General features: G+C 42.3%; 1 protein-coding gene across 1 annotated transcript; it reads right to left on the minus strand.

Annotated features, from left to right (window-relative positions):
- Nucleotides 1-1,223: 1,223 nt before the first annotated feature.
- pfkmb (phosphofructokinase, muscle b) lies at nt 1,224-10,467 on the minus strand. Its single transcript, XM_076757158.1, has 23 exons — nt 10,406-10,467; nt 9,346-9,450; nt 7,699-7,772; nt 7,253-7,330; nt 6,772-6,961; nt 5,604-5,769; nt 5,480-5,524; nt 4,802-4,910; nt 4,613-4,708; nt 4,429-4,521; nt 4,183-4,308; nt 3,922-3,986; nt 3,764-3,827; nt 3,510-3,656; nt 3,303-3,373; nt 3,053-3,140; nt 2,781-2,933; nt 2,526-2,690; nt 2,352-2,413; nt 2,158-2,269; nt 1,962-2,061; nt 1,748-1,853; nt 1,224-1,479 (listed from the first exon to the last, which is right to left on the minus strand). Exons 1-23 carry the CDS (start codon nt 10,416-10,418, stop codon nt 1,338-1,340), a joined length of 2,370 nt encoding a protein of 789 aa, XP_076613273.1. The 5' UTR covers nt 10,419-10,467; the 3' UTR covers nt 1,224-1,337.
- Between the last annotated feature and the right edge of the window lie 1,265 nt (nt 10,468-11,732).

An 11,732-nucleotide genomic window follows, 5' to 3' on the forward strand; every position in this document is an offset into this window, starting at 1 on the left:
ACATTTTTCTCATGGTTGTGTTTTTTCTGTCCATCCAGATGCATGGGTGGAGTGAACCTCTATGCCTTGATGGAGTACTATAAAGTCCTCCACAAGACCCGGAAGTGGTATAAGACATTCTTTTATCACTTCATGGACATCGCTATTGTGAATGCCTTCCTCCTCCACAAAGACATTACAAAAGCTAAGGGACAGGTACCTATGAACCAGAAGGCGTTCAGAGAGACCCTTGCAGAGGAGCTGGCAGAAGTGGGGTCTCACTCCACAGCCAGACCTGTACCATCTCCTGCTCCACACAATGCACATCACAGGCCAGTGCATATCAGTGGGAACAGCACCACTGGTCGGCTGAAGTGCAGACAGTGTCATGCAAAGACACCACTGAAGTGCTCCTCCTGTGACGTGCCTTTGTGCTTTATCCCCGGCCGTGACTGCTACAATGAATGGCATGTTGCCAATAACCTGTGAACGGTATCATTGTAGATTATGCAAATGTAAATAGTTTGCTGAGTTACTTTTTATATAAACTGCTTTTCCACAATAGCAGTTGTTTTGACTCTTTTATATGTACAAAGTTTAGTTTCAGGAAGGGGAAAAAGTTCTATGTTCATGCTTCAGTCACTCTGTGCCAGCAAAACTGAGAGAATCTGGTTATCAGATAAGATACCTGTTAGTGTCACCTTTTAATTAAAGCCAAAACTTATGTCCAAGGTTACCAAGTGTCGTTTGAAGACACACCTTTGGAAAAACATGTAAAATTTTAATTTTCTGTGGTATTGTTGTGAAATTTGAACTTGGACTTGGTAAGGCTTCATGCTGTGGTCCTGCTACCGTTTCCCAACTATTGTCATCTGCAAAAGAAAATATTCAGATGAAAATAAAAACCTTCTGCCTCAGTGTGTTCAAACTTCTGTTATTCAGTGCCAAGAACACAGATTTGGGCTGTTATGGAGAAAGCTCAAGAACAGCTTTCAATTTACTCTGTTTCAGGCAAACTTTATAGGAATGGCAGGAGATTGATTTAGATTTAGACTCTAGAGACAGATTGAACCCTCAGTTTTAAAGTGGTGTTCAGTGGCTGCAATGAGAAAATATATTCTGTGAATGGAGAGAGCCCTGAAATAGACTATATATATATAAATACCTTCAGTTTTTACCCCACAGCCTGGTGTAAAATTTGTCCGGAAGAATAATCACCTGTGTGACTTGCTGTGCATGTTTTGATAATTATCTTTATTTCTATTGCACTTTTCAGAGAGAGAGTTAACAAAGTGCTTTTCGCAGAAGACATTCAGGTCATGCCAGGTCATGATGAAAAGCATAATCACATGGAGAGGCTACTGTGAAATTAAGCCTCTCTTCTTGATGATGTGTTCCATCACAGTCTTTTCAGTGACATCCAGACTGATCTCGTATTTGGCCAGAATTTTCAGGATGGGTCTCAGCTTTAGCCACCACTGTATCTTTGGAATACGATGCCTGTGAAGGACAACATGTGTCAGTGCAAAGAAGCCAAATGTTTTATGTAAAATATCTCAATAAAATCTGGATTAAGTATTTTTCTTCACCACTAGGGGGCAGAATAACTCTATAGTAAACTTACAACAAGGGCCTTAAGCCTTACAGGTAGCATGTTTGCAAACAACTGCTTATGTACACACATAGCACAACCACAGCGATGTGAGTGAACACAAAACAATGCAAAAGAGAATAAGTGGGAAGAAAATAAATTGAAATGAAGTCTTACTCAAAGTCAGTTTGATCTTTAAGTTCTGCCAGAGGCTGGAAGACCAAAGATCTCTTCCTCATGCCCAGCACACAGGCACTATCTGGAGAGTTGGCAAAGATACGACCTGGAGGTTTGAGGATAAAAATTGAGTTAAACAGTAGCACAGGAAGCACGGGAGGCCATCACACAGCTGTATACAAGATGTTGTGTTTTTAATGAAGTTAGTCCTTACCGTGTCTGTAGCATTCCTTCAGCTTGTCGGTCAACCATAACACAGACTTGAGCCCCATCTTGGTGCCAAAATTCCTGTCAAATGGACTTGGTGTTCCACCCTAATAACAAAGGATATGTTTATGAAATTGAATTGGGTGGCAAATATAATGAGTCTGTGCACCATATACAGAATATGTGCATGTAGTGGCCCTGACCTGCTGCATATGTCCAAGTACATTCTTCCTGCAGTCAAACACACCCTTGCCCTCCTCTGTGTACAGGTTGAAGATAAAGTCTGTGGTGTAGTGGGCATTGCATTTCTCATTTCTGAAACAGGAGTATTGCATGAGATTTGAAGCCATATAAGCTGCAAGGTGTTGAAAGTTGATTCAGTTCAATTCCTACACACCTCAGAATCAGTCCTCTCTTCACTGTGGTCTTCATCTTCTCCACCAGATGGTCCACATTCATCTACAAACCAATCAGACCACTGAGTTTAAAAGTGTCCGTCCATTCATCCCTCACTGATGTATGTCGTTACATTACATTGCTTCCTCTATTTTGTGCATTCATAAGGACAGACCTCAAGGTGATGGATATTGAAAGGCTCCTCATAAATGTAAGCAGCATCAGCTCCGGAGGCCAAGCCAGCCATGGTTGCCAGGTAGCCGCAGTATCCTCCCATTGTCTCAACAATGAACACTCTTCTCTTGGTGCCAGCAGCAGATTGTTTGATTCTGTCGCACGTCTGCAAAGGAGAAAAAGAAGTAGAATATAATGAGTAAGATTTAGTTCTCAGATTATCTGGTCTTTGTTTTGCGTTCTGTTAGACGTTTACCATGGTTATAGTGTTAAGTGCAGTATCAGTGCCAACACTGAAGTCAGATCCAGGAACATTGTTGGAGACAGTAGCAGGAATAACGACAAGGGGAATACAAAGCTCCTCATACTTCTCTCTGGCCTGCACCAACTCCAGACCCCCAACAAATGCCTAGTGAAGACAGAAAGGTAGAATCCCAGTTAAACGTCAGTGACTGACTTCCACTGTCATTTACAAGCTTGGGTTTAGTGTTGTAAGACTTTTACAGCCTCTATATTTCAGCTGCTCACCTCAAAGCCTCCAATGATGATCATGGCATGAATGTTGAACTTAGTGATGCTCAGGCTGATCTCTTCCATGAACTCATGTGGCAGAGATCTTTAGAAAATGGAAAACACAGAATCGTAACTGATGACACCTGCCCAGTGTTCAAAAAGCACCACTACCATTGTTCATACAAGTCAATGTACACTTAACAAATAACAGTGAAACATCCACTGTACCAATCAACAGGGTGGAAATAGGGTGAAAATATCTCACCTCTTTGTGCCCAGCATGGAGCCCCCCTTTCCAGTCCATCCTGCCACTCCAGACCAACCAACAGGCTCGATCTGTGCGGGGACGAAGTGCATGCTCTATCATGCTCTTTCATATGTGTGGGCTTTGCATTAACACGGTAACACTGACTAATTGTAATGAAAGTAAATGCCATCTGGTTTTGTTTATGTGTGTGTAGCTAGAATTTACCATTCCATGAGCCAAGCCATCGAAGCCGTCATGCACTGCCAGCATCTGGTGGCCCTGGAGGAGCCCGATCCTGACAGCTGAGCGAACTGTTGCATTCATTCCAGCACACGGAGCTCCCACATTCAAAACGGCAATGTTGATGTTACTCTGGCATGGGCACATTCACAGAGATGTTTCTCACATTAAATACATTTTCCACTGGGGCGTGAGAGACAGTGAACGTACAGTAAGATGGTTAAAGTGTAGTTCCTGACCTTTTTATCTGGGATGTGCACATGAGCCAGCATTTTGTAAGTGTTCCAGTTGTTCTCAAAGCTCCTATTGTCAAAATGCAGCACAGATGCACAGACATTTGAAACTCAACACAACACTTGAGAATTTGAAATGGATAACACAAAGGTGCATGCCTCACTTTCCCCTGAGCTTCACTGCATCGTCAAACCTCCCTTCAGCCATGGCTGTGGTGACATCTTTAGTCTGATGTGAAAAAAGTCAAAGACACAAAAAGAAAACAGGGACTTTAATCAGAATATTATCATTTTTTATGTAAAATATCAAACATACAGCTTCTTGGTGCTCATTAACACTTGCTGTTGAAATCCTGTTGATTTGTTCATTTTGTACAGACTGAAGAGGGATGATTTGTTTTGCACATGGAAGAGGTTTTACTCACCACTTGCACACACTCCATGAGAGGCAGCCTGACAGCCATGTTTCCAGACAAGCTGACAACACATGCAGGCGTGTCTGGTGTGGCCTCCAGCAGAGCCATCACAGCTTCCACACCCATCCTGCTGGCCTGAAACATGACAATCCAAAAGCAGACACTTAGAGAAGCAGGTACACTTGTTTATTCCCATATTTAACAAGAAATAAGATTAACTGTTATAGGTTATGTATAGGGCAGTAGGCGTATTACCAGGATCCTGTCAAAGGCAGAAGGGGTTCCTCCTCTCTGTACATGGCCCAAGATGGTGGTGCGGGTGTCAAAGCCTAGTTTCTTTGATACCAGCTGGACAGAGAGATTATGATGTTGTGAGCAGTCTCCCTCATATGAATGTACACTATATGTGCTGGTATATTGAAGCTCTGTCATGACTGACCTGTTTGACGTCATCACATGTAATAGGTTTACCCTTGCGATCTATCGCTCCCTCTGCAACAATGATGATATTCAAACGGGAGCCACGGTGCCTTTGCTGAGGGGGGCAAAGAAAACCTTTGAGATCAACAAAGATGCTTTTTCTTTTCAAACCAGATTCAAATTACTCATTGTAGTACGAGAGGTTTACATCTGTCAGTCTTCTGCACAGGTGATCCTCCCATCCCTCATCTGGGGGCATCTCTGGGATGAACACCCAGTCAGCGCCACAGGCCAGAGCCGTCACCAAAGCCAGGTAACTGTCGGTATTAAGCTGGGTTGAGTGTGTTTATCAGAAAGTAAATCTACAAAGCTCATGTTTCATACCATACAATTGGCTTTTGTCATAGAATAAATTCTCATAAACTGTAAAAACATTGATCCCTTCACTCTTAGCGCCACCATCAGGTCACAGTTACTTTTATACCTGTGCAGTATTTTGGTTTATAATACCAAAACTAAAACCTTCAAAGCTAAGGACATTTTCATCAGCCTCTGCCAGACTTTGTGTTTAGTGCTAATTAGTAAAAGTTACAATCTATGTCCTAAACAAAGATGGGAACAGGGTAGACATTATAACCTGCTAACCAACATCATATTAGAACTGTCATTGTGAGCATGTTAGCATGCTGATGTTAGCATTTAGCACATGCACCACTGTGCCTCACAGAGCTGCTAGCCTGCCTGAAGAGTGTGTTCTTTACTTGAGATTTGAATGTAGTTAGGAGGGGTATGCAGTATATCATCCTTAGAAAATACTCTTTATGTCTATATTCAGCTATGTACCTGTAGATATTGTATATACACACACCACACAGGCTGTACTCACCCACAGTGCCTGCCCATTACTTCCAGGATGAAGGTCCTCTGGTGACTGCAGAATGACATGTTTCATGTCAAGAGGCTTACATGGCAGGTCTGTCCATCACATAAATGCATGAATAGTTAAATACCTCTGTGCTGTGGTGGTGATGGCATCCACTATCTCTATGATGCGATGCAGGGCAGAGTCTGTCCCAATGGTCATATCAGTGCCACAGAAGTCATTATCAATGGAACCCACCATACCAACGATATTGAGATGGGAGGAACCCTTGGCCTCATTTGCTGTGATCTGACCTGAGCACAGATTAAAATCACAGCACTCTCAGATCCAGGTAAAAAAATCCCTGCTCATATATTTAGAGGGTTTTTTCTGCATTTTTTCTGCCTTAGATGTAACTCTACATCCTTTGCCTTCATTTAGCATGCACAGATTTGTGAATATACAAATACTCCGTGTCTCTGTCTCCGCTGCTCGCCTGCAGCATGAAAATTCCTGCTCACCTTCGATTCTGCTCATCAAACATGCAAACCTCTTTCTACTGTACACTACACAGTGGCAAATGGTAATATAGGAGCAATTCAGCCATACATGTTTGAACTGGAAACCGATTCTGATGAGGAAGAGGGAGAAGAAGAGGAGCGAATTGTACAGGGTTGATGACAAGTCAGTGTATCAGAATGGTAATGTATATTATGTATCGCTCTCTAAAAGAAACGTAACAGTAATAAGTAACATGAACCTTTGGCTTGGCTGATATGGAAAGCCCCACACACCCTTCCAGTTGATGGGGTATGTGACATATGAAACCCTGGCTGTCTGAATCTGTGTTTTTGAGACTGAGTTTCAAGGCGGAAATGCTACGCTGTGGTGTTGACTGCTTATTTCGATCCTCATATGTCTTGAAGTATATAAAAACGCGCCCCATGGACATGTTAACAAAGTTAAAAACTTGGTTTTCATTAGAGGGGCTTTTAAATGTTCACATAGTGGCCGGGGCCTTGGGGCAACCTTTATTTCTAATTTCCCCTTTTCCCAAGTTATGCAAACTCAAAACTTCCTCCATGCTGTTTTGACCAATTCAGTATAATATGCATTTCCACAGCACTAATTCCATCAGAACAACAGAAACTCTCTGTTATTTCAGAATCTGCCACTATTTCAGTACCGGCTTTTATATGACAATTTCCAGTAGCCTACATCAAACAACTTGTACCATAACATCAGTACTGAAGATCAAATATGTGAAAGAGACATTTAATGTGAGGTTTTGTGAATTCTGGGATCATGCCTCTCACCAGCTTTGACCAGGTCTGCTAGCAGCTCACGCCACTCTGTTCTGAACTGGTTGGCACCCGTCAGACTGCCATCACCTCCAATCACACAGAGGTTGGTGATGCCAAGTTTGACTAAGTTGCAAGCGGCCTTGGTGCGTCCCTCCTTGGTGCGGAAATCCTGACAGCGAGCGCTACCGATCACAGTCCCACCCTGATGTCAGGCGAGGGAGGAAGGGTTGCAATACCAAACAAGAATCAGAAGGAGGCAGATAAGGAAAAGGGATAGGATTATCTGAAACCCAAGCACTCATGTCTAAAGTCCTTTTAGTCTTGCTATTTCATGAACCTTGGCATTTAAATCACCATTTGACCTACAGAACTGCACTGTAGATGCGAAAGAGTTGCTAGAGTTACACAGATCAGTCACCCCACTTACTGTGACCAGCTGATCACAAGTTAAAAACATGTGCAGATGCGTTTGCATCCTCGTGCTTGTTCTCACCAGCTGTAGCATCATTGACACACTCTCCCACGTAGCAGGGCGAATATGGTCTCCTCCATCTACCAGACCCTGGTAACCCTGTCAGCAAACAATAACGCAACACAATGTCACCTCCTTGAAAAGGGTCATTGCTGGGGAAAAGCTTCAGGGTTAATGATAGAGGCATATTTTGACTCTGGCATGTTGTGTGTTGGGGTTCGCTGATTATTTATAGCTAAGGTTGATCTTGTGAATTAGACCATGGAATATTGCTGGAATTATTAGCAAATGAGCACATCATGTAATCAATTGATCATTTAAGTCATGCCAAGTCACGTAAAAGGGGTATCTCAGATATGAGCATTCCTAATTAAGAATTAATGGTGGGCACTTTTCCTAAATGTTTATGTTTTTGTTTTGACATTGTACAGATTAAATGATTACAAAAATTCAAAAGTTGTATTTACCTCATGGACGAAGAACACCTTGGCTCCAGTGTAAAGTCCCACTCGAACTGTGGCCCTCACAGCTGCATTCATACCTGTAGGCACAGTGTGTGTGTGTGTGTGTGTGTGTGCGTGCGTGCGTGCGTGCGTGCGTGCGTGCGTGCGTGCGTGCGTGCGTGCGTGCGTGTGTGTGTGTGTGTGTGTGTGCATGTTAGCCCTTATAATTATACAGGAAACCTGTGCTGCTCACTCACACGTGGAGAGGATTTTAGAATGATACAACAATAATTAATGGTGGGATATGCTGATAATACTTCCCAGCCTCCAATTTGCTTGATGACATGGAGCATGGATGTGTTTTCATAGTATTAGCATTTCTTTTTTCAGTCTTTATATTAACCTGTTGCTGCAGCTGCTGAACACCAGAACAAAAACACAAGCTTAAGATGAACGGAGATAATAACAAATGGTAAAAATAATAATAATAATAAAACAATAATATGGTGCCATTTTATCTGACTGTAATTTCATTGCTAATGACACCTAAATTGTCAGTGATGGTGGCAAGCTTGTATCGGAGGAAAGGCAACTGGACCTCTGCCTGCACTCACAACACTCAGGGTTGCTTAAAGGACAAGGAGCGGATAGATTAGCTTCAAGAGTTCCAAGAGCATCTCCACTTACAGCGTAAAAAGACGAGGAGAGGAGAGGAGAGAAAAGAAGACTAGGGCGGCCCTCTCGCTCCACCTCTCCACTTTTCAAACACGACAGAAAGGTCATGCCTCTAAAATTAGCTCTCATAACAGATACACTGTTAGCAAGAGAGGAGGAAGGAACAGAGATAAGAAACTAAAGGATATTCAGATGACTAAAAAGGTAAGGCTGTAATGAGGATGGTGTACTCTGGAGAGTGAAAAAGGAGACGGGTGAGGATTAGCAAGCTGTGCAGTTTGCATTTACACACTTTGCATCTCTGTGTTGAGATGGGTTGAAAAACAAACAGACAGATAGCTCACTGTCTCACCCGCTGACGCCACAGGGTTGTGTGGGGTCACTGACACACTTCCAAAAGGTCGCAGTGGAGATACTCCTCATCACGTTAAAGGTCACGGGAAAGTCTGTCTCACCCTGTCGTTCTAGCAGCTTTAGGTAAAGGAATTTGTGTTGCCCTTTTCACTATGTTAGCTCGATCAGATAGATAAGCTGCGTTGCAATAGAGAAGTCATCAAAGTATCATTATTAGTGATAAGAAAAAGTTTGAGCAGTCAAATTTAACATATAAAGGAGGTAAGGGGAGTAGATTTTTATTTATCAAAAAGCAGCGTTATTCTAGTACCTATATAGCTACCCAATACTTAAAAAGGGTTTGAAACTGTTGTAATGTAGAAAAAGCAAAATATACACCTAACTGTGGAGATCTAGGGAGGCTACAGTGCTTGTCTAAGACAACCAATCACTATTAAATAGCATAGGCAGATAGGAGGATTCTGATTCACTTCACATCTTAAACACTTCATCATTTGTTATCAAACACTGCTGTGGAGTTCCTATGTAATAACTTCCCACACACCAGATCCTCACAACCACCTGCTGGGGCAAACAAACAGCAGACATGCCCTGTCTTGGCACTCCACGCTCACATACCACCCTCGAATACCCTCCACTTACCCTGGGCATCGCCTCCCGAGGTCAGCACGGCGATGGCCCGACCCACTCCCATCTTGGTGGGGTCAGTGGGAGCCGTTTGTGCCATGGTGCTGGAGCTGAAGATGGCTGAGGGAAAGAGGCCTTGAGTGTGAAAATCCTTGCCGCCCTGCTGTGCTGTGTGGAGCACCACTCAGCTCTAACTCAGCCTGCCTGTTATGGAAAGTAATAGCAGTTGCAAAAGTGCACAGCTTAACTATCCTCTTGGCAGGCACTGAGGCACACATTTAGATGTGTGTGCACCCACCCACCGACACACACACACACACACACACACACACACACACACACACACACACACACACTCACTCACTCACTCACTCACTCACTCACTCACACACACACACACACACACTCACACACACACACACACACACACACACACACACGTACAGAGTGCCTATTAAAAGTATTCAAGCCCCCTCATCTCCTACCCTCTTTGTAACCTTTCATATGTTATTGTTTTATAGCATTTAATCACAGTTAATCACATACACAAATATGAGTATGTGGAAATCAAATTCCAACATCTGGACAATTTTTCCCAATTCAAGACTCATGGGTACACTCTGGTCACAGACTGCAGGGCATCAATACTGCTGTTTTTAATCTGTCCCTGTTTCGCTGATAAGCTTTACAAAGTTTGGGGCCTTTGTCTTCTAGCTGTTAGCTTTCGGATGCTTTAGATGCAGTTTTTAAAACACAGAAGCACTTTTCATACCTTGATTGCATACAGTTACTCTCCAAACAGAGATGCCAAATGGTGGTGGTTTGTGTATGTGTGTACTGTATGTATTGTCTGTGTAGTCTATGTGAAATGTGTGTGTGTATGTGTGTTGACATGTATTACTCACATCTTGGTGACATAAATCTGTTTGCTTGTAATAGATACTTGCTTTTTGGCATCACTGTGTTCTGTTAGGGTTGTTTGGAGTTCATCTACAGTACCATATTATTATTATTGTTTTATGAGAGACACTCCACACATTCAAACTGATAGTGAGAGATAGTCCTTTAATCCTACCAGCATCTCCCATGTGATCATGGCCCGAGGACGTCTTGCTCTCACATTCAAATGCTGAGAGGTCATCGCCACCTGAGGAGGGAGAACCATAACACGTGCGATCAGGCCTCAGTAGTACTGTCCATATTAAATGATTACACCTCTCATATCTCACTAAAGATTACAAGGCAGCACCTCACTTAAAAGACAGACCTTTTCTACAAACACAACAGGCTCCAGCATTATTACTCAGCATTTTCTCTTGCATCTCGCTATTGACGGCATTTGTGATCACCATGTAACAGCCTCTATCTGTTGTTATCATGTCTTTTTCTATGAGTTGCAGCTGTTCCTGGTTACTAGGAACACTTGAGAAAAGGCACATAAATATATTTTGCACAACTTCATTTATTAAAAAAAGTCTCCTCTGAATTTAGGAAGTCAGATGTGTCCAGGTCAATAAAGACTGATATCTTATTTCTCACATGTAGCTAAAACTGGTGCACATAAACAAGACCTCTGGGTATTATAAATAGATGGCTCCCACTCACAAAGCAAACAATTCACCCAATTTGTACTTGCTTGTAATTTCTTAGTGGAAGTAATTTCTGTGTGGAGGAAAGTTCAACCCCCAGAGGCCCCATGACGCAACTGTCAGTTACTTTGCCTTTTTAATTGACTCCTCTTCCACAAACAGACACTTTATATCTTGGTAGGCCACTATTCATGTCTGGAATTATGAATCAGATGAGTAATTAGATACAGCACAGAACTACATCTAAATGTGGGTATGGGCTCGTGTGTGTGTCTGGAGGGTTTTGTGACTATTAAGCTATTTGTTCACTTCCAAATGAAGCTGATTTAATCTAAGTTCCCACAATACAGAAATGATTACTTTATCTGCTGTCATTTTAGATATTGTAATGCTAAAATCAACCAAGTTCACCACTACATATCATCAAAGCACAATGTGGGTCTGCTAATTATTGATAGAGACGTCTAATTAAAGATGAAAAACAAACCGATGTGTGGGAGTGGGAGGCCTGTCTGTTGCAGGCAGCTTGCTGGTGTTGTCTTTAAATAGATACAAGATGTCACATCTATAAATCACACAGGAACCCCTCCCCTTTTGTTCCACCATTACTGTGAAAATGCACAGTCATCCCTAAAGCTAAACATGTCAATACAAGTCACGCATGTGTTTTTAAAGGCTGGTGAATTTATGTGAGAAGTTACCAGAAAAAAAAAAAAAAAAAGAGACAAATCAAAAGTTTCCATAAGCAGTGCTCAGGAAAATGCGATTTGTTCCCTCTATCACAGAAGCACTCAAATATAATAAATATACAGA

This window comes from Chaetodon auriga, chromosome 2 (assembly GCF_051107435.1).
Source record: "Chaetodon auriga isolate fChaAug3 chromosome 2, fChaAug3.hap1, whole genome shotgun sequence".
Classification (NCBI taxonomy): Eukaryota; Metazoa; Chordata; class Actinopteri; order Chaetodontiformes; family Chaetodontidae; genus Chaetodon; species Chaetodon auriga.